Consider the following 24,300-nt stretch of genomic DNA (forward strand, 5'->3'; position numbering starts at 1 on the left):
CCTTGGATGTTAAACTCACTGGCCTGTAGCTGGCAGCTTCTTCTTTAGTACCCTTACTGTAGATAGATACGATACCAGCTGTCTGCTAGTCATGGGAAAATATGGGATGTTTGGTACTTTTCTTCTTTACCTTAGGGGTTTGTTTATAAAGTGATTTGCCCAGTAAAAATGCATGTACATTTGTTCTGTGTAAAATTTAAAAAAATGTATGTAAATAGGATATATCCTGTGCTGTTTGAATGCAAATCATTCACTTAAAGGGGAAAATACCACTAGATGGAGCTTTATTTGAACAGAGACAGAACTTGAGCACATCTCAAGCTCCCAGCTGTTTCTATAATTCATAATTTTTACTGCAATGGAGTTACATTCATCAAAAGTGGTAACACCAATGTTTGTGAAGATGCCCCAAAGTTAAGACACCAAACACACCTATATTGCTTGGTTCAGCAAGCTAATAGAACACATGAAATCATCTAAGCCATATTTCTAATTTATATGTAGTTTATAACAAATAATAATTTCATTCTAATAATTTCATTCTGTGCAATAATATGATGGTTGTCAGATTTTAAAACCCTTTTCAATGGAAATTTAGCTGTATTTAGAAAAGTTGGCATTAAGGGTGTATATGCTGAGCATCATAAAATACACTTCAGCCTCTTCAGCACACCCTTTAGACCATTTGCTTGGCCATGTTAATTCTGTAAACATATCCTTTTGGGACCTGAAAAGATGTCTGCAATTGGCACCTGCAGCTCTCATTTACCATCAGAAATATGAAGGAATGCTAAGAGTCATTTATGGGAGTCAGAGACTCTGATTAAAGTCCCATACTTCCCACACTAAACCTGCAGGCCCAAGGGACCTGAAGACTGGCCTATTTGTAGCTGCTGACTTTTAATTTGTTTTCTTTCTAAGGTGAAGATTATGTAGTGGTCATTCAGAAGCCCCATAGTGCCTTGATGTCACTGGTTGTCCTGGCCCCCAAAAAAGGATCAGACTACCAGGTTCTGCATGAACTACACAAAGCTGAATGCCATCACTACTGCTGATGTTTACCCCATGCCTTCGGTCGAGTTCTTGGATAATCTGGCAGCTGCCCACTATCCAACAATCCTGGACCTGAGAAGAAGGTACTTAAAAAAATTCCTTGGCCCTGAGACTTGGGAAAAATTTGCCTTCTTCACCCTTTTCATATTTTATGAATTTACAATAATGCCATTCGGGATGAAGGTTATGCCAAACACCTTTCAAAGGGTTGCAAATGACCTGCTGGAGGGCTGGAATTATTTGCACTTGCCTGTATGATATTGCAGTGTTCAGCCCTACCTAAGAACAACATCTTGCACATATGTTACAATTTTTGGACAAAACTGGCAGCCGATAATCTGACAGTTAACCCCAATATGTGTCAGATAGGCATGGAAGTCTAGTACTTGGGACACCAGGTAGGAAAAAGCATCCTGAGACCTGAGACAGGGAGGGCTGAGACCATCATGGCCTGGTCTACTCCTTAATCCAAGAAGCAGGTTATGTTTTTATGTCATTATTGGGGACAGCGGGCTACTATAGGAAATGTGTGTGCAACTAGAGTACCTTGGCTAAATTCCTGATTAACCTAACCAAATTGTAACTACCTGAGTTGGTATCTTGGATGCTAGAGTGCATAAAAGCCCTTCAAGCCTTAAAAGAGGTACTTGTCAGTACTCCTGAGCTGCAAGCTCTAGATTTCAAACCTTCTGCGTGTAGTCCTGAACCAGGTGGATCAGTCAGGAGAGAAACATCCCATTCTCTTCCTGAGCAGGAAACTACTTCCTAGGGAGGTAGTGTATGCCACCATGAAGGATCATGTGGGTGCTGCAGAAGCTGCAACACTCCCTGTATGGTCTCAACTTTTTAGTGATCATCAAGCACAATCCAATCAGCTGGTTAAACCATGTTGCTGGAGAGAATGCCAATCAACTATGCTGGAGCTTGATTGAACTTCAACAACTGTTACCACAACCAGACCCAGCTGAAGTGAATTGCATTGGAATGAAACTTTCAATACCTTTCAAGCAATGTAAACTATTGTATGTGTGTCACCGGCGCAAAAACCACTACTATATTAAACGTATGTGTCAGGGTTGCTGCATTCAAAAAAAACCCTTCATTGAGATGAGCTAGAAATACTGGTTGGTGTGTGTGAATGCGCTACTCCCATAATACCCACCACTTGCAATATTCTCTTCCTGTTAATCCAAAAGAATCACTTTGATAAAATAATAAAATATAAAATCATGTGCATAATCTTATAGCTCTAAATCAAACAGAAATATGACCATAATCCATCCAGTACATGAAAAAAAGTCCTTCAAACGTGCTGCAAAAAATCCTTTGATAATTAATTGTGACTGGCGTGCTCCTATGTTCCTTCAGTGATCATATGTGACTGAGTGAAATACCTCCACCATTCAGATTGGCCACTCACCAGATGCTTAATTAAAGATGCGCCTTTGGTTCATTCAAGGGATAACCACTCAACCTAAGCAACACTCCTCACCGGCTAAACTTGGGCTTTAATGTTCCTCATTTCTCTGTGAATTTTAAATAAATAGTTTAAGCATATTGCGCTATGATCGTTTTTGTCCCTTATGCTTTCCAATGAGGAACATTAAAGCCCAAGTTTAGCCGGTGAGGAGTGTTACTTAGGTGGAGTGGTTATCCCTTGAATGAACCAAAGGCGCATCTTTAATTAAGCATCTGGTAAGTGGCCAATCTGAATGGTGGAGGTATTTCACTCAGTCACATATGATCACTGAAGGAACATAGGAGCACGCCAGTCACAATTAATTATCAAAGGATTTTTTGCAGCACGTTTGAAGGACTTTTTTTCATGTACTGGATGGATTATGGTCATATTTCTGTTTGATTTAGAGCTATAAGATTATGCACATTATTTTATATTTTATTATTTTATCAAAGTGATTCTTTTGGATTAACAGGAAGAGAATATTGCAAGTGGTGGGTATTATGGGAGTAGCGCATTCACACACACCAACCAGTATGCAATGTAAACTGATTGTAAAACAATCTAGAACTAATATACATCTGTAAATCTGTTTTTATTTGAACCGATTATATTTCAGTTGATCAACTCTCTCCATAATCCAAACTTTTTACTGTAATGGAGTTACAATTATTAAAAATAATTTCACTAATGCCAGTCGGTTAGTCACCAAAAAGCTAAATATTACTAGGTTTAGCAGTCTAATGACAAATCTAATGAAATTTGTAATTTCATTGTAAGCAAAATGATGTTGGTTGTCAGATTGTAAAACCTTGTCAAATAGAAATATACAGGAATTTAGAAAAGTTAGTATTAATGCTGTTAATTCTGTAAACCCCATTTTCAGGGTACTGAAAAGATGACTGCAAGGGGCAGCTGCAGCTCTGATTTTCCATAGAAACTATAAAAGCATAACCAAAGACCCCTTTCACACTGGGGCGTTTTTCAGGCATTTTTCAGGCACTTTAGTGTTAAAAATGCGCCTGTAAAGCGCCTGAAAGAAGCCTCATCTGCAATCCCAATGTGAAAGCCAGTGTGCTTTCACACTGAGACCCCTTTCACACTGGGGCATTTTTCAGGTGCTTTAGCATTAAAAAAAGCGCCTGTAAATCGCCTGAAATAAGCCTCATCTGCAATCCCAATGTGAAAGCCCGAGTGCTTTCACACTGGGGCGCTGCGCTGGCAGGGCATAAAAAAAAGTCCTGCAAGCAGCTTCTTTGCAGCGCTTTCGTGTTTTTGCCACCGGGCTGGGTGCGCCGATGGACCGAGCCCTTTCACACTGCGCTCGAAAAACGCCTGAAAAACACCCCAGTGTGAAAGGGGTCTCAAGCGGCGCTTTACCAGCGTTTTTCAGGTGCTGGCAGTGTGAAAGGGCTTGGGGTTTCACATTGGGGTTGCAGATGAGGCTTCGTTCAGGTGCTTTACAGGCGCTTGTTTTAACACTAAAGTGCCAGAAAAACGCCTGAAAAACACCCCAGTGTGAAAGGGGTCTAAAATAAACTTATCTGCCTGATCACAATATTCTGTAGAATATCCACTGAGGTGTGCATGCACAAATTTCTGGAACGGAGCCAGAGTGATGGGATTACTGAACTCCTGCACATGCGCGGGAGATGGGTCATTCCATGAAAGGAAATTATTATGGGTGAAGATGGACACAGAAGAAGCTACAGAAAATTTGCTGGCGCCATTGAGGGATCTTGGTGGACCGTGGAAGAGGCAATATATAGAACACAGGGATATATTGTGTGACAATTATTTGAACTGTACTTACTATTAGGAAGCAGGCACCAATCAAAGCAGCTTTGAGCTTTACATCCAGATCAACAGGAAATTCTATCCCAAAGTTATCAGCATTGGTAAAAACTTCATTCACAAATCCTGACCAATACTTGGAAATTTTGCCAATCACTGACTTTTCACTTAATGTTTTCACCTATAGAATAAAAATGCAAATAAGAAAAACTATATTATGTAATTTTTGAGGGTTCAAGATGCAGCTCCAGTCTTATCACTCCATTGTTCATATTATGTTCAGAAAAGCACTACATTTCTTGGATACTTTAAAAATACATTTTGCTTAATGTGTGAATCCAGCCTAAATTAGAATTTCTCTGGGCTAGAGCTGAAAATTGAGATAAAGTGGGAATGTGTGCACATCGAACACAGCCATGTGATTCCTTTGGGTGTCTATGTGCTTATATATTAAATGTCAGCTCACTTTTCACTTTAGTAACTTTAGATCTCAATTCACCCCTTATAAGTTTTTTAGTCTGTTTCACATTTTAGTAAATGAGGTTCAATGTTTTGAAACCAGAGAGAAAAAGACTGCAAGCATTCTCAGAAGTTCTGCAAAACCGCCCACTTATTTAATTCAGTTGCTTTTTTTGTAAATCAGGGATGTACAGGCATTATTCCAGTGCTACTCTTGGCTGATCCCAACCAGGAGAAATATTTAGCATCAAGCTACATTATACCTGTTCCTAAATAATCCATATCAGTATTTTTCACCATATGTTTTTCTGAACTGGATCCATCTGGTTTTCTTATCCTAAACTGGTATACTAGTATAAGCCAGACATGATATTTCTAGGGTTACAGATCTATGAAATATGCCATTCCTTAAAGTGATTGTAAAGGCGTTTTTGTTTTGTTTTTAAAAACAAACATGTCATATTTACCTCCTCTGTGCAGTTGGTTTTGCACAGAGCAGCCTGGATCCTCCTCTTCTCGTGTCCCTCTTCGTTGCTCCTAGCCCCTCCCCTCCCTCCTTTGAGTGCCCCTTAGCCAGCAGCTTGCTATAGCCATGGGAGCCAATGGCACCGCTACTCTGTCTCAGCCAATCAGGAGGAGTGTCCTGGATGGCTGAGGGGATTGTGGACATCGATGGAGAGAGAAGGAGCTCCGGTAGGTAATTACCGGGTGCTGGGGGGGCTGCTACACACAGAAGGTTTTTTTATCTTAATGCATAGAATGCATTAAGATAAAAAACCTTCTGCCTTTACAACTCCTTTAATCTTGACTCCACTACACTACTAATCCCTTTACAAGGCTGTCACACTTTTGTTTTTGGACTCTACAGTTAATTATTTACCTTCCGTACTGGAAGTTCCACCACGTGAAGTCCAACAACTGTGGATATAAGGAATACAATTCTAAAGGTATCTCACCAGTCCCCAGTAGCAGTAATTCCCAACAGAATGTAAAATGCACAGCTGTGTTTTAGTTCTGACTTTTCTTTCCACCCTAACCCTTTATTTTTGTTTTAATTTCCAAAAATCCCTCTGTTACCTATACATATACAGATCGCCCACAAAGCAACAGATCCCACGGCAAACTTTTTATAGGGTCCAGTGTCCACAAACATCCAGATTGTTATGCCAGCTACAGATGAGCATCTCTGATGAATTGGCTCCGACAATGAGTCAATTCTCTAACCACATTCCACTGGTTCCAACACTTATTACACCAGTTCCATTTCTCAGACCCTTGACCTTGATAGGGTTACTTAGTTCTCTTCACTACACTACTAGCCTCTGCTGATCCTGTGGCTACAGTTTCCGTTCCAGAGCAGTTTTCTCTCACACCTGGGGGCTGTGCTACATGGATGTCCAGGTGACATAGCTAGTGTACTGGAAGAACTTTCCGATCACCTTCACCGACTGACTCACCATAAATGAATTCCACCCTTCCTTTACCAAATTGTCTGAATGGACACACAGAGCTGTGACTCGGCTCGGGTGCCCCATAGAAAGCTGCTGGCTGTGGGGGCATTTATCAGGAGGGAGGGGCCAGGAGCAGCGAAGAGGGACACGAGAAGAGGAGGATCTGGGCTGCTCTGTGCAAAACCATCTTCACAGAGAAGGTAAGTATAACATATTTACCGGTTCCCGACCGGCTCCTGTACTTTTACGTCGGCAGAATGGCACGGCTGCGCAAAGTAACGTACCCGTACGTTACTTTGAATCTGCCGCTGTGTGCGCGCGCGCCCCGCCGGTGGCCCTTCGTGAGTCGGGTCGCGGGTCCCGCGGACTCGATCGCCACGGGCATACCTGCGATCGCCTCACGGAGAGGACGAACAGCATCTCCCGTTCTGCCTAGTGACAAGTGTAACTCGATCTCTGCTCCCTGTCATTGGAGCAGAGATCAGTGACGTCACACACCAGTCCATCCCCCTGACAGTTAGAAATCACTCCCCTAGGACACACTTAACCCCTCCCCGCCCCCTAGTGGTTAACCCCTTCACTGTCAGTGTCATTTATACAGGAATCAATGCATTTTTATAGCACTGATTGCTGTATAAATGACAATGGTCCCAAAAATGTGTAAAAAATGTCCGACATGTCTGCCATAACGTCGCAGTCACAATAAAAATCGCTGATCGCCGCCATTACTAGTAAAAAAGAAATTATTAATAAAAATGCCATAAAACTATCCCCTATTTTTTGTAAAGCTATAACTTTTGCGCAAACAAATCAATGAACGCTTATTACGATTTTTTTTTACCAAAAATATGTGGAAGAATATGTATCGGCCTAAACTGAGGAAAAAAAATGTTTTTTTATATATTTTTTGGGGATAATTATTATAGCAAAATGTAAAAAATAAGGGGGTGTTGTGGAATGCCTGTAAAGTCTTGGAGCACTTTGCACTTTTGGATTCTAGCACATCAGTCACTTTATTTGGATTTTCACATTTATTATCAATTTATTGTTTGCAATTTCACCTATACTGTGTTTGCTAGCGCTGTATTGTATTTATATGTATCTGTTCAAGTGTTTAGCACCTTGTGTACAGCAGCTGCACTTGTCACTTTATTTTTCCATTTTATGTTATTGTGTACACCATTAGCGCAAGTATATATATTTAGAATATATTTTAACCACTTCAGCCCCGGAAGGATTTACCCCCTTCCTGACCAGATCACTTTTTGCGATTCGGCACTGCGTCGCTTTAACTGACAATTGCGCGGTCGTGCAACGTGGCTCCCAAAAAAAATTGACGTCCTTTTTTTCCCACAAATAGCGCTTTCTTTTGATGGTATTTGATCACCTCTGCGGTTTTTATTTTTTGCGCTATAAACAAAAAAAGAGCGACAATTTTGAAAAAAACTCATTATTTTTTACTTTTTGCTATAATAAATATCCCCCAAAAATATATAAAAAAACATTTTTTTTCCTCAGTTTAGGCTGATATGTATTCTTCTACATATTTTTGGTAAAAAAAAAAAAAAATTGCAATAAGCGTTTATTGATTGGTTTGTGCAAAATTTATAGTGTCTACAAATAGGGGATAGTTTTATGGCATTTTTATTAATAATTTTTTTTTTTACTAGTAATGGTGGGGATCAGTGATTTTTATCGTGACTGCGACATTATTGCAGACACATCGGACAATTTTGACACATTTTTGGGACCATTGGCATTAATGCAGTCATCAATGCAATAAAATTGCATTGATTACTGTAAAAATGTCACTGGCAGTAAGGGGGTTAACCACTAGGGGGCGGGGAGGGGTTAAGTATGTCCTGGGCAGTGATTCTAACTGTCTGGGGGATGGGCTAGCAATGACATGACACTGAACGCTGCTCCCGATGACAGGGAGCAGACGATCAGTGTTCTGTCTCTAGGCAGAACGGGGAGATGCTGTTTACATCGGCATCTCCCCATTCTTCAGCTCCGTGACACGATCGCGGGTATCCCAGCGGTGATCGAGTCCGCGGGTCCCGCAGGCACGGTCACGGAGCTCGCGGCAGGCGCGCGTGCACGGTGGGAAATTCAAAGTAACGTACAGGTATGTTACTTTGCCCAGCCGTGCCATTCTGCCGACGTATATGTACTGACAGTGGTCGGCAAGTGGTTAAATAATGCATAACAATATAACTAAACACATTAGATTTTAGCCAACTAAAATGTACTGAAGATTTTATTCAACCAAAATATGACTACAATTAAAACAATTCAGATGACTAAAATAGGACTAAAACTAAAATGGCATTTTAGTTAAATGTTTTAGTTAAAAAGACTATGACTAAAACTAAATCAAAATTTGATATCAAAGTGACCACTGGTGCAGGGACCATAGGCATGCACTTGACTTGAGAACTCCATAGGGACAGTGCACTGCCGGTGTGTAGGGGAGCACTGCCTATCGCAGTGGTTCTCAACTCCAGTCCTCAGGACCCACCAACAGGCCAAATTTTAAGTATTACCTTGGGGAGATGCAGACTAGAATACTGCAATCACTGAGCAGCAAATGATATCACCTGTGATGTATTTCAGTTATCTTGCAAACCTGGCCTATTAGTGGGTCCTGAGGACCGGAGTTGAGAACCACTGGCCTATCGGGAGAGCAGAGGATCAGATAAGTAAAACTGCTTTTACTGTCCCCTAGACAGGAACGAGGGAGCATTGGAAATTAGACTTTAACAGTACATTTCTATTGCCTGGAGAGACATCAAAGTCCGTAGTCATGCTGTAAATGTAATGCTGCATTGTAGTAGACTCTAAAAATACAGAGCTAATTTCCCTAGCATGGTCTGTTTACAGTACACTTAGTAAATATATTCTTGCCATTCACTTGCTCCAGCAAGTAGATCATAACCCATAAAGATTACATTAATGTGTGCGACTTTTTGTTTTTTTCAAAGCAACTGAGGTCAGATATGTTCCTTGTGCTTCCATTTTCTGCTCAGACATAAACACTACTGAGATGTGCAGTAGCCTCGTCACACTGGCTCCCTGTCAAACAGCAGCACAATAAAGCTCTCGCTCCTTTTCCCCCTGAACCTTCACAAAGGTAACATTTTTCTGGCAGCAATGAGTTCATCATAATATGAGAGAAAGGGAATTTTTAATGTGTTTTTTGTAAAATCTTCAAAGCTCGTAGTCAACGTCTTTGCCTCGTAGGCTGTTTTTAGTCTCACATTTACTGCACTGCACCTGCAAGCATGCTGGTTTTGTGGCACCAAAAAGAATCTCGGAGACAAAGACCAAAGTGAGGATAATTAGATGCAACACCACTAGCTAGCAAATTGAGGAAGGAATTAAGATAACATTATAGTCCTGGCAATGACAAATATACAGCTGTTTTACTGGGAACTCATGTTAAAAAAAGAAACGTGTGCAAATCAGTTAAAGGTGTATTTTTGCTGAGGTTATTGCAATTAAAATATTGTACTGTGTTCATTAAAAAAATATAAAACAATAAAAGTATACAGTGGGGACGGAAAGTTTTCAGACCCCCTTAAATTTTTCACTCTTTGTTATATTGCAGCCATTTGATAAAATCATTTAAAGTGGTGTTCCAACGAAAAAGAAAAAAAAAAGCATGAATGTTCCTAAAAAAAAAAAAAAAAAAACATTTGGAAAATTTTTTTTTACTCACGTCTAAATGGCTGTTGCTAGGGGGTCCCTCTCCTTCAGTGCCTGGGCTGGTGACATCACTTCCCTTCGGCACAGGAAGGGCTCAGCTCTGTTCCCTCCCTCTTGTCAATCATCTGGGACACATTACAGGTCCCAGATGACTGAGCGGCCAATCGCAGTGCGCGGCGCCGCTCGCGCATGTGCAGTGGGTGCCCGGCTGTGAAGCCACAGCCGGCACCCACAGTTGCAATGCCTGTGCCGCCGAACGTAGGGGGAGATGAGCGGAGCCTCTATCCCCCGCATCGCTGGACCGTGGGACAGGTAAGTGTCCGATTATTAAAAGTCAGCAGCTGCAGTATTTGTAGCTACTGACTTTTAATTTTGTTTTTAAAATGGGAACTCCTCTTTAAGTTCATTTTTTTCCTCATTAATGTACACACAGCACCCCATATTGACAGAAAACACAGAATTGTTGACATTTTTGCAGTTTTATTAAAGAAGAAAAACTGAAATATCACATGGTCCTAAGTATTCAGACCCTTTGCTGTGACACTCATATATTTAACCACTTAAGGACCGCCTCACGCCGATGTACGTCGGCAAGGCGGCACGGGCAGGCAAAATCAGGTACATCTACGTGATCTGCCTCCCGCGGGTGGGGGGTCCTATCAGACCCCCCCCGGTGCCCGAGGCGGTCCTCTTTTGTCCCTCGGCGATCGGAGGTGAGGGGGAGGCCATCCGTTCGTGGCCCCCCCTCGCGATTGCCGCCAGCCAATGAGAATCTTCCTTTGCTGCTGTATGCTAAACAGCAGCAAAGGAAATGATGTAATCTCTCCTCGGCTCGGTATTTTCCGTTCCGGCGCCGAGGAGAGAAGACATCTATGTGAGTGCACAAACACTACACACACAGTAGAACATGCCAGGCACACAAAACACCCCCGATCCCCCCCGATCGCCCCCCGATCACCCACCAATCACCCCTCCCCCCTCCCTGTCACACTGACACCAAGCAGGTTTTTTTTTTTCTGATTAATGCATGGTGTCAGTTTGTGACAGTTAGTGTGGTGGGACAGTTACTGTTAGCCCCCTTTAGGTCTAGGGTACCCCTCTAACCCCCCCTAATAAAGCTATTTGCTGAGAGGTATAGTGAGTATTTTGCAGACCTCACTTTTTGTCACAAAGTTTTGAAAATTGAAAAAAGAAAAAAAAAAAGTTTTTTCTTGTCTTTCTTCATTTTCAAAAACAAATGAGAGCTGCAAAATACTCACCATGCCCCTCAGCAAATAGCTTGGGGTGTCTACTTTCCAAAATGGGGTCATTTGGGGGGGGGTTTGTGCCATCTGGGCATTTTATGGCCTTCAAAGTGTGATAGGTAGTGAGGAGTGAAATCAAAAATTTACGCCCTTAGAAATCCTGAAGGCGGTGATTGGTTTTCGGGGCCCCGTACGCGGCTAGGCTCCCAAAAAGTCCCACACATGTGGTATCCCCGTACTCAGGAGAAGCAGCTGAATGTATTTTGGGGTGCAATTCCACATAGGCCCATGGCCTGTGTGAGCAATATATCATTTAGTGACAACTTTTTGTAAATATTTTTTTTTTTGTCATTATTCAATCACTTGGGACAAAAAAAATAAATATTCAATGGGTTCAACACGCCTCTCAGCAATTTCCTTGGGGTGTCTACTTTCCAAAATGGGGTCATTTGGGGGGGGTTTGTACTGCCCTGCCATTTTAGTACCTCAAGAAATGACATAGGCAGTCATAAACTAAAAGCTGTGTAAATTCCAGAAAATTTACCCTAGTTTGTAGACGCTATAACTTTTGCGCAAACCAATAAATATATGCTTATTGACATTTTTTTTACCAAAGACATGTGGCCGAATACATTTTGGCCTAAATGTATGACTAAAATTGAGTTTATTGGATTTTTTTTGTAACAAAAAGTAGAAAATATAATTTTTTTTCAAAATTTTCGGTCTTTTTCCGTTTATAGCGCAAAAAATAAAAACCGCAGAGGTGATAAATTACCATCAAAAGAAAGCTCTATTTGTGGGAAGAAAAGGACGCAAATTTTGTTTGGGCACAGCATTGCATGACCGCGCAATTAGCAGTTAAAGCGACGCAGTGCCAAATTGGAGAAAGACCTCTGGTCCTTAGGCAGCATAATGGTCCGGGGCTGAAGTGGTTAACTCAAGTGCTGTCCATTTCTTCTGATCATCCTTGAGATGGTTCTACACCTTCATTTGAGTCCAGCTGTGTTTGATTATACTGATTGGACTTGATTAGGAAAGCCACACACCTGTCTATATAAAACCTTACAGCTCACAGTGCATGTCAGAGCAAATGAGAATCATGAGGTCAAAGGAACTGCCTGAAGAGCTCAGAGACAGAATTGTGGCAAGGCACAGATCTGGCCAAGGTTATGAAAAAAAATTCTGCTGCACTTAAGGTTCCTAAGAGCACAGTGTCCTCCATAATACTTAAATGGAAGACGTTTGGGATGACCAGAACCCTTCCTAGAGCTGGCCGTCCAGCCAAACTGAGCTATCGGGGGAGAAGAGCCTTGGTGAGAGAGGTAAAGAAGAACCCAAAGATCACTGTGGCTGAGCTCCAGAGATGCAGTCGGGAGATGGAAGACAGTTGTAGAAAGTCAACCATCACTGCAGCCCTCCACCAGTCGGGGCTTTATGGCAGAGTGCCCCGACGGAAGCCTCTCCTCAGTGCAAGACACATGAAAGCCCGCATGGAGTTTGCTAAAAAACACCTGAAGGACTCCAACATGGTGAGAAATAAGATTCTCTGGTCTGATGAGACCAAGATAGAACTTTTTGGCCTTAATTCTAAGCGGTATGTGTGGAGAAAACCAGGCACTGCTCATCACCTGTCCAATACAGTACCAACAGTGAAGCATGGTGGTGGCAGCATCATGCTGTGGGGGTGTTTTTCAGCTGCAGGGACAGGACGTTGCAATCGAGGGAAAGATGAATGCGGCCAAGTACAGGGATATCCTAGATGAAAACCTTCTCTAGAGTGCTCAAGACCTTAGACTGGGCCGAAGGTTTACCTTCCAACAAGACAATGACCCTAAGCACACAGCTAAAATAACGAAGGAGTGGCTTCACAACAACTCTGTAACTGTTCCTGAATGGCCCAGCCAGAACACTGACTTAAACCCAATTGAGCATCTCTGGAGAGACCTAAAAATGGCTGTCCACCAACGTTTACCATCCAACCTGACAGAACTGAAGAGGATCTGCAAGGAGGAATGGCAGAGGATCCCAAAATCCAGGTGTGAAAAACTTGGTGCATCTTTCCCAAAAAGACTCATGGCTGTATTAGATCAAAAGGGTGCTTCTACTAAATACTGAACAGGGGTCTGAATACTTAGGACCATGTGATATTTTAGTTTTTCTTTTTTAATAAATCTGCAAAAATGTCAACAATTCTGTGTTTTTCTGTCAATATTGGGTGCTGTGTGTACATTAATGAGGAAAAAAAATTAACTTAATTTTAGCAAGTGGCTGCAATATAACAAAGAGTGAAAAATGTAAGGGGGTCTGAATACTTTCCGTCCCCACTGTATATTTAACCACTTGCCGACCGCCTAACGCAGATATACTGCGGCAGAATGGCACGGGCAGGCAAAATCACATACCTGGACGTACCACGCCCGGTGCCCGAGGCAGTCGGCATCATTAGGGGAGCGATCCATGCTGAGGGGGAGGCCACTCATTCGTGGTCACCCCCTCGCAATCGCTCCCAACGAATGACAATCTTCCTCTGCCTCTGTAATGTAAACAGCGGCAGAGGAAGTGATGTCATCTCTCCTCGTGTCGGTCTTTTCGTTCCGGCGCCGAGGAGAGAAAACATCCAAGTAAGTGCACCAATACTACACTTACAGTAGAACACTCTAGGCACACATTTCACCCCCCAGTCACCCCCCGATCACCCCCCTGCACCCCCTGTCACAGTGACACCAATAGCAGGTTTTTTTTCTGATATTGCATTGGTGTCATTTGTGACAGTTATAAGTGGTAGGGCAGTTAGTGATAGCCCCCTTTAGGTCTAGGGTACCCCCTAACCCCCCCTAATAAAGTTTTAACCCCTTGATCACCCCCCGTCGCCAGTGTCACTAAGCAATCGTTTTTCTGATTGCTGTATTAGTGTCACAGGTGACGCTAGTTAGGGAGGTAAGCATTTAGGTTCGCCGTCAGCGTTTTATAGCGTCACCCTCATATACTACCTAATAAAGGTTTTAACCCCCTGATTGCCCCCTAGTTAACCCTTTGACCAGTGATCACCGTATAACTGTTACGGGTGACGCTGGTTAGTTAGTTTGTTTTTTATAGTTTCAGGCCACCCGCTGTTTATTACCTAATAAAGGTTTAACCCCTGATCGCCCGGCGGTGATATAAGTTAAGTTTTAGGGTCAGATAGGGTCTGCGTCGCCCCAGGCAGTGTCAGGTTAGTGCCAGTACCGCTAACACCCACGCACGCAGCATACACCTCCCTTAGTGGTATTGTATCTGAATGGATCAATATCTGATCCGATCAGATCTATACTAGCGTCCCCAGCAGTTTAGGGTTCCCAAAAATGCAGTGTTGGTGGGATCAGCCCAGATACCTGCTAGCACCTGCATTTAGCCCCTCCGCCCAGCCCTCCCAAGTGCAGTATCGATCGATCACTGTCACTTACAAAACACTAAACACACATAACTGCAGCGTTCGCAGAGTCAGGCCTGATCCCTGCGATCGCTAACAGTTTTTTTGGTAGCGTTTTCATACAGTCGCTAACAGTCAGGAGCTTTTTTACCTGTGAGCCTCACTAGTGTACCACTAAATTTAGAGCCCAAAATGGCAAATCGAAGGTACACTAGTGAAGAGGCCTACACGTTTCTGAGCATGACAGATAGTGAAGAGGAAGTCACTCATCTGTCAGATTCAGGCTCAGAATACGATCCTGTAGAGGACAGCGGCTCCATGACAGATAGCTCTGACGACGTAGTTGTGGTCCCTGCCAAGGTCAGGCGTACCAGACCCCAATCTTCTTCTTCTGTCGTTGATGTTCCAGAACTGCAGGTCCCTCGTATGGAGCAGAGCAGTACTAGTGCCGCTATTCCTTCTGGTGAACTGGCAAGCACCATCGGCCTAGTACATCCTGTTCATAGTCAATCCAGCACTGCATTTTCACGTGGTGACGTGGCGAGTCCCATAAGTGCAGTTCAAGCTGGTGAGTTGGCAAGCACACCAAGAAGACAAACACAGGCCCGTCGTGCCCATAGTGCCCTTCCTGCTGCATTCGCCAATTTTAATTGGGAAGCCACCACTTCTGCAGCACCCGTATTTCCCCCATTCACTGGCCAACCTGGCATTCAGGTGGAAACAGTTGATTTTACGTCACTTGATTTTTATTCGCTGTTTTTCACCGAAGATCTATATAGATCTATTGTGGACCAAAGCAATTTGTACGCTGGTCAATACATCGCCATTATTCCCCAGTCCTCCCTTGCCAGAGATTGGAGACCAATTATGGTTTCCGAATTTAAGCTCTTTCTGGGCCTTTCCCTCAACATGGGCATAGCTAAAAAGAGTGAGTTGCGGTCGTATTGGTCCAATTCACCATATGCCCTTGTTCTCTGCCTCCATGACCAGGGCACGATATGAGCAGATCTTGTTTATGCACTTCAATGACAATCAACTCTGTTGTCCCCGTGGAGATCCTGGATACGATCGGCTCTACAAAATTCGGCCCCTTGTAAACCACTTCAACCAACGTTTTGCAGACTTGTTTACTCCCCATCAAGTTGTCTGCGTTGATGAGTCCCTGATTAAGTTTTCTGGCCGCTTGTCATTCAAACAGTACCTTCCCAGCAAGCGTGCCAGATGCGGGGTCAAGATTTATGAGCTCTGTGACAGGGCCACAGGCTATACATGTAGTTTTATGGTTTACGAGTGAAAAGATAGCCACATAGAGCCGACAAACTGCCCTGACTACATAGGAAGTGCTGGCAAGATTGTGTGGGACTTGGTGTCACCCTTATACCACTTATATGTGGACAATTATTACACGAGCATGCCACTTTTTAGTCACTTGTTTGATCAGCAGATTGGAGCATGTGGCACCGTGCAACCTAATCGCCGGGGCTTTCCCCAGCAGCTTGTAGATTCCCGTCTTAGGCTGGGGGAGAGAGCCTGCTTGAAGTGTAATAACTTGCTCGCTATGAAGTGGAGGGATAATAAGAATGTTTTTGTTCTTACCTCCCTTCATGCAGACATGACGGTCCAATTTACTATGGCGACTGGTGTTGTGGAGAAACCCCTCTGTGTCCATGAATATAACCAAAATATGGGAGGGGTGGACCTCAACGAGCAGTTGTTGGCGCCATACCTAATTGACCGTAAGGCCAGATGCTGGTACTGTTTATTTATTTCAATTGGCTTTGCTGAACGCTCATGTGCTATACAGGGTTTCAGGACTGACTGGATCCTTCCTTAAATTCCAGGAAGAGATCGTCAGAGCCCTTCTTTATCCAGACGGTGCTCCACCTCACCTTCCCCAACCAAATGCAGTAAGCCAGCTGCATGAGAGGCATTTTCTTTGTGTCCTCCCGAGTACTCCTACCCAACGAGCCCCCCAAAAAAGATGTCGTGTCTGTAGCAAGTGCGGATATAGGCATGACACCCGCTATTATTGTCCCTCCTGTCCTGAGAATCCTGGTCTTTGCATTGGTGAATGGTTTGAAAGCTACCATACACTAGTTGAGTATTAGCGTAGGGTACAGCACTGCACAGACTAGGCACACTTTCACAGGGTCTCCCAAGATGCCATCGCATTTTGAGAGACCCGAACCTGGAACCGGTTACAGTTACAAAAGTTACAGTTACAAAAAAAAGTATAAAAAAAAGTAAAAAAAAAAAAAATATATATATATAAAATAAAAAAAACAAAAATAGTTGTTTTATTGTTCTCTCTGTATTCTCTCTCTATTGTTCTGCTCTTTTTTACTGTATTCTATTCTGCAATGTTTTATTGTTATTATGTTTTATCATGTTTGCTTTATAGGTATAAAGGTATAGGCCCCTGGAAGATGTCAGTTGTGACGAAACGGCGTAGGGAGGAGCGGCGTGCTGACATCACCACATACCACGCTGATCCCGGAAGCGACGGGCAGCAGACTGAAGCCAGCCGACATTTGTTTTATACTAATCTTTTGAAATACAACCAAATTGTAAGTGCATTTCTTTTTATCTATTAAACTATTTTAAAACGTATTACGCTGTGGAAGCCTCCTTTTTATAGCCTTTTATGGGGGATGAGTGCCCATCCACTGCATAGAAGATTCCAGGTGGGGAGAGCCTTAAGGAGCCATCCATATCAGAGACCCGAGGCTGGGGTAGAAAGCCACACGCCTGTATGATCTCCTTGTTAGAGATCTTAGAAGTTAGTAAGCGGCAGTATTTTATATCGGTGGAGGAACCCTTTTGTCATCACGTTCTTCTGGGTGTTATGGTTGCATGATCTACACCGCATTGATGCTTGTCAAATTAACGCTTGAAGGACTATTCTGCCAGTAAACTTTCTTCCTCTATATCTTTTGAATGGACTGAATATATCCATTTATCCACGTTTTTCAGTTTTTGATTTTTTTATGGATGTTTTTTACATTTTGTCACTGTTTTGTCACGTTTTAGTGGGTGCATATCACTATATCTAGATGTGATTGAATTTTCAATATTTACATCTGTCATTTGATTTTTATAGCGCAGCTATCTTTTTTTCGTTTCTTCACAGTAGGAGCTGTGAAAATGTGGAAAAGACTCCCTCCAGAGTTGGTTCTGGCCACCTCAGTAGATTGCTTTAAAAAAGACCTGGATTATTTCCTAAATGTACATAATATAAACCCCCTAACCTATGCCATTTGTTTGGCAATCCTTTGCCTATTAGCCTAGAAAATGGGCAGAACTGTTTGATCTTTTTTTTTGTTTTTGTTTATTTTACATGTGGCTCCTAATGACTTCAATGGGGTTAAATTTGGCACCCAAAGTTTGGTCTTGTTTGCAGAACCCTGCTCGGACTGAACCCAGGAGTGTTCAGTTCATCATTAGTGCTTACAATTGTCAGGTGTTATTCATTTATGTAAAACAAACATTGCTGTAACTGCTTAAAAAGTGATAGCTGAAGTTCTTGTTTACTTGTTAGTCAAGTCCGTCAATATTTGCTAGTGCTTCTAACACTTCCCCCTCCACAAGCTGACAATTGTGGTGTCTAAATGTTGCTATGTTGTTCCTTCATGGATAAAGGAGACACCCTAATACAGGAAGTGAGTTACTGTCTGGATCACCATGAGTAAATAAAAGAAAAAAAGCTTAACAAAATAAAACAAATGCAGCCACCACAATTCAAAATAGCTAAACTTAAAGTGTTACTAAAACCACAGCAGTAAAATCAAAGTCTGTATATTCAGCAAAGCGTGCTTTTTATACTCACTGTGGAACCTAAGGGGTTAATCATCTGCATTGTGTGACAAGGCTGTTTGATCCTGTCTTCTCTGACCCTCCCCTTCTTCCACAGTCCCCAATCTACCTGCTAATAGAACAGAGCCTTGGGGCAAGCTGCACATGCTCAGTTTGCTGTATATTACTAGGGAGTTTTTTTGTTTTCTTTGGCCCTGTGCTGTTTATATGCACTCTCCTATCAGCACTGTCCAGATAGAGGGTCAGGGTCCTACAGCCTCATATGGGGAGATCAATCAGGGGAGAATGAAAACTCCTCCTACAAACTTTAACCAGACACTGATAGAAGTCACAAGACTGCTCTAACTGCTGATGAGAAAAAGTATTTTATATTTACTAAAATAATTGCATTTCCATGTCCTGTGTACTGTAGGAGACCAGATAGAGCGAATGCAGGGTCCTGGGTTTACTACCACTTTAAATATATAATGTTTTAGATTTTCGGATATGTTACACTGTGAGGAATACCCAGAGACAGAGCATCAACACACCTCTATGTCATCATCTATTAGTGCAGCCCCTCTTAATCCTAGTGCTGCCATGTCATAGATTACAGGAGCTGATAACAAGACAGGTTATGCTAATTGTATGTAAAAATACAATTATTGGAGTCCGAAGAGTTTAGAATGAGAAGCAGCCAGCTCGGAATCAGGGCAGTGGTGGCTGGTGACAGAGGTTCTGCAGGTGGGGTGGCCTGGCACTTAGCACTCTACTGAGCAGTTGGGGTTCCTATCTTAGGATGGAATGTGGAACCACGTTTGTGCAAGGCCCTGCGGAACTAAGTGCGGTGGCTCCTCTCCCTGCCTTTGGCTCTGCACTATTTCAATCAAAATATCTTCATAGCCAGTGCCAATCTGGGCAGGAATTGGAGTGCTGAGTCCAGATGTGCCAACAGCCAGAGCCACCTGGGTGCAGAGAAGATAGTCGACTTAACGCTGTGTGTGACTGGATGGTGAGCTGCAATATTGCTGGGATTGGTGAGCTGCTACCATAGGGATTTACTATCTGCTGCTAGAGAGACTAAGCCCTTTAGAAAATAACCATACAGCCATCTAGTAGCTGTATTGCTGCCTGTGGGCTTGACTTGGACTATTCTCTTGTGCACCAATGGTACAAATGGGCCCCAACACTAGCGGCAAAAAAATTAGAACTAAAGACTGTCCCTTTACAGCTGCTACACAGAGACCTTCACATATTATTATACTTCTTCATATTGCTAATGCTTATGCACCATATCCTAGCCATTCTCCTACAGTGCACTCTAGACTAGTTATATTATTATTATTCACATGGCAGTTAATGCTTATATGCACTGTATATTGCTGACTTTGCTGATTCATGAGTCAATGCCAGTCTAATGGTACAGAATTTTATTCTAAGTTACCTTGGCATAGTGATAATACTGTAGAGTGGACTGTGTTTGAATGTTCTGTGTGTTTGTTCATGCTCACACCACCACTTTTTCTAACCTGTACTGAAACATTGAGGTAATTTACTACTAAACAATCGTGTGTCTATTTTCTGGTACTAACAGCCAAGTTAAAGGTACCGCATCTATTCTTGTGTTCTTTTAAGTGGTTGCAGTAACTTTAATTCAACCAGGTGTGTCAAAGGAGCTGGTATTGTTCTTTGAGTCAAGGCACAGAACAGAGAACTCAAAATTACCAAGCAGCTCCTGCGGTGGTAGCGCTACAGGTGTTTTATTTACTCTTGACAAGTCCACACAGGAAACAGATCCCCTTGACAAAGTCCACACAGGATGAAACATGTAGGGGCGGAGCTTACTTACTACTCGCTGAAAGGAGATCAGTGTGAGCCTTGCTGATAGTGAGAGTCGGGAAGAGTGGAGCAGCCGGTGGCTGCAGTGTATGCTTGTTCCTGTCTATTGCTGGCTTGAGTCTATGGTGTCTCAGGGATTACATTATGGGATGAGCCTGCATTTTTATTTTAGGGTGTGAGTATAATTTGTTTATGCCTAAAATCTATTACAAGATGTAAGTTTCTTTCTATGGTTCAATCAATCCATCAATGTGGGGTCTTTTTTTGGTCTGAGAAGGAAACAAGCTGTGGACGATTGCTGCGGGTTTGGTTGCTATGTTGGTGGATTGTTTCATTCAGGAGCAGACACAAACCTTGTTAGCCTAATCTGTAAAATGTTAGGCTAACATTTCTGGTGAGTGAAATTCTAAATGATTGGTGAAGGAATTGAAACCACTAGTAATTGAAGATCCACCGGGTGTTTTCTGGGACCAAAGATTTTATTTGAATTTTATTTTTTTCACAATTTTTAAAAAATTTTTGACCACACAAGTAGTGTTAAGGGTACTTGTAGGGTGTTGTGTATTCATCTTGTTGCTGAACACAAGATGGAATGTGGTTTATTTGGTAGCACTTTATGTTTTATTTGACACATTGCAATATTGTTTATTTTTTATACTGTGCTTATATTAGGGTTGAGCTCTGTACCTGTGGGAGATTTATAGTTTTCACTTTCTTCACATACCGTGGGTTGGTCGGTCCCGCACTTACCCCAACTAAGGCGTGGGTAGCGCTTCCCTCCAGGAGGCGGCTTCTCCTGCATCTCCTCTCTGTGGCCATACGTCTCCTCCCTCCTCCTCCTAGGCCAATAGGCTCACTTCTTCTTATGGCCAATCAGGAAACAGGTCTCAAGACCAGCTTCCTGATTGACCGGGAGGAGAATCAGTGTGACAATAGTGAATATTCATTTGCTATTGTCACACAACTGGGTGGGCTCAGGACGCAGTACTCTGCACCCTGAGCCCACCCTTTTTTGAAGCCTATTAGAGGCTCTGGCTCTAATCACGTGCTTAAAAAAACAAACATTGGAATTCATGCATCTAGCACCCCGCATGTAGATTAGGGGGCTGGATGTATGGATAGGGGGGCGGCACCCCTGTGCCCTGCATTACGTGCCGCCACTGTACTGTATATTCTTTGGGAAGTTATTATAGACTGTAGGGTTTAATAACTGATTTAGGTGTTTTAATATCAGATTGGAGTTCAGCTTTAATGCAAACCTGTAGTGAAGAAAATGTGTGGGCTGCCCAACTGACCTTTCCTTTAAATAGGGCTAACTGCATGGCTGTCATGCTGACCTAGTGGCTTTAATATTTTTACTGAACCAGAATGGGTAGGAAGATCGGATGTTCTAACTTTACACTGATTTTACTTGCTACTTGCTTGTGGCAGGCATTCAAAATGGCATTGAAGCCAAATTCAACTAGGCAGCTCTAAAAAGAGGTCAGTAATGACGGACAGTAAACTTTTCTTATTACAGGTTTCCTTTAACTTTGGCAAGCCAATATATCTGATTGTGTGTGTGTATACCTTAGACTAGAGACCAGTGACTTCTTTCGTTTTTTTATGATAGGCTAAAAATTCTTAAATGAGTACCCCACTAAGCAGATTTGAGTGGTGGGACTTAAGTTGCAGTTGAGTGGAGTAGAAGTAAAGTTCTTTGCCTAATACTGCTTATCTTTGTACCCACAGTGCTACATTTTTTAATTCAGTAGGATCAGTGGGGATCAAAGCACCTAACTCCAGTCAATCAGCTGCTTCTTTTAAAAAGCAGCTCTGAGATCTTTCAACCCACTGTTTTCAAATAATTTCAGTAGTGGAGTTACATAGCGATATGGTTCAGGGTGATCTGGTGTAGATCGAGTGATTTAGCCCAGGTGTGTTAAGGAAATGGTAAAATCCTCATTTGCTGGTAACCCGTTAGATTGCTTGCTCTTGGCAAATCCGGAAATAGCATTTCAGCTTTCTCATCTCTATTCCCCACTGGGCAGGTGGAACATACAGAACTGACGCATAAGCCTTTAGTGATACTTTGCAGTCTGGAGAGGCTGCGTCGGGTACACAGGGGAACTGCACATTTGAATAACATTGTAATTTATTTCAATCACATGACAGTATTACATATACATAAAGAAATTGTTCAGGTGACATTTTTTTATACTATTCTCTGAGTAGGCAGATCAGAGGGAGGTAAATGATTAGCCTCAGGCTACAATCATTTAGCATTCAGGCCAGTAAAATATCATTATAGAAACAAATGTTAGGACCTGTCCTGTATTTTGATTTATATTTTACATCCACATTATTTTCTTGAGACACCATAGAACATTGAGCTATAAACTTGTTCATATTACTGGACTCAATTGAAGGGATACAAGGTAATGGTTAGAATAACACTAATGTTCCCACTATGGTACAGGCATACTCTAGTCTGATCATTGAACTTTACTGTTGATAATAAAACATGTGATTGCCTTAGAAGTAGGTATTAACAGGAATATGATAGAAAGGTTAACTGGTACTGCCAGAGAGCATTTACAGCTACAATTATTCCTCTGACATTTCAATCACCTTTATCAAAAAATGTTAAATGGGTATAACTCTAAGAAAGGTTATTTCAGTCACTTTGGTTTACCGTCTGCCTCTGATTTCTAACATCATATGGTGTCTGGTGTCTGTTTCCATGTGCTTTGAAAACAAAACAAGAATGTACATTTTCTGAGCTGTCATATTTCCGGGATTCATCCAGTTTGGCTTACCATGGCTTACATAACTAGCATAGGGACCCTGCCCTATGCTGCTGGGACCAAAATTAAATTTAGTGTGTTTTGCTGCTAGGCTGTATCTGGCCTGAGCGTTTTTTTCCTATTTTCTTAGCTCTGCAAGTCTTTCCTAAGCTCAGGGAGATGGTAGCTTTTGTCTGTTACTGTGAGGAAGTGCCAGTAATTAGAGTGTGAAGGACAATTACTGAGTTATCAATATGGATGTAGCACCCTGGAGTTTAGGCAGGGTTGCTCCCAACAAATTTATTTGCCAGGAGTAGTTATCCTGGTTGATTGCTAGAGATCTATTGATTTCTCCCTCAGTTTGGCCTTGTTGTACTTTTCTTTTCTACCACTAGGTGGCCGGGTACTTGGTGGTACTAGATACGAGAAGGGCAATGCAAGGTCAGGTTATGTATATATGGGGTATCTCATCCAACGGGCAGGGGTTTTCTTGAATCCCCTGGCCTACTGGGGGAGCCTATGTATTCGGGTGGAGTCAGGTGATCTATGTTCTGTGCCACCTAGACGGCTGTCTGGGTAGACGTGTGTTGTGCTGCCCAGGCTGCTAGGCCAGAGATTGGGCCTATCCTGAGCACATCTGGCTGCTAGGCTGTCTGAGGGCCTATCCAGAAGCAAAAGAGCAGCTCAGGGTTGGGATTACGGCTTGCAGTCCAACCAAAAGTGACGGATCCGTCGGCCGGAGAACCTGTTATGGTCGGAGGTAGAGGGGAAGTTGTCGCCAATAAGGAATTATCCGCCTTATTACCAGGGACCACAGTGAGTAACTGAAGCAAGTACCGGATCAGTATTCTCACCAACTGGGGGACAGTAAAGAATCGGGAAACGTCAGTGGGAATCAAACCAAGGACCCAGCCAGCAGAGGTGATGCTTGCAGAGCAGCCTTGTGTGTCAAGCTAGGGAGCTAGCATGGCTGTCCTCCTATTGAAGTCTCGGGGTCTGCCAACCAATCTTGCAACTACCTAAGGGTGTCCTGGCCCTAACCCTCTCTCCCCCCCAAAAAAAGATTGTTAATTGAAATAAACTTTCTTTTGCATTCAAGAAGTGTCTGGCGCCCAATAACTTTACTGCTCTGCATCCACCATGCCTCACAACCCACTACATACAGAAGGATATCAGCTCTCTCTGGCCCTAGAGGTTCTCATCAGACCAAAGGAGGCCTGGGACCTTGCTACCTGTATTTGACCTAATTTGGGCCACCCTTCCGGATGTATTTTTTCTCCTTGGCTTCTACCCTAGGAGGATGTCTGTTTAGAGTGTCTCTCTACTT

At 42.7% G+C, this 24,300-nt stretch overlaps 1 protein-coding gene across 1 annotated transcript in view; it reads right to left on the bottom strand.

The window, feature by feature from the left end:
* The window catches only part of PLSCR5 (phospholipid scramblase family member 5), a 119,529-nt gene that overhangs the window by 17,558 nt on the left and 77,671 nt on the right, over positions 1-24,300 (bottom strand). The window contains exon 6 of the mRNA XM_073629075.1: positions 4,326-4,487. Within this exon, the coding sequence (XP_073485176.1) occupies positions 4,326-4,487 (162 nt within the window). The remainder of the gene's footprint in view (positions 1-4,325; positions 4,488-24,300) is intronic.

This window comes from Aquarana catesbeiana, linkage group LG04 (assembly GCF_042186555.1).
Source record: "Aquarana catesbeiana isolate 2022-GZ linkage group LG04, ASM4218655v1, whole genome shotgun sequence".
NCBI lineage: Eukaryota > Metazoa > Chordata > Amphibia > Anura > Ranidae > Aquarana > Aquarana catesbeiana.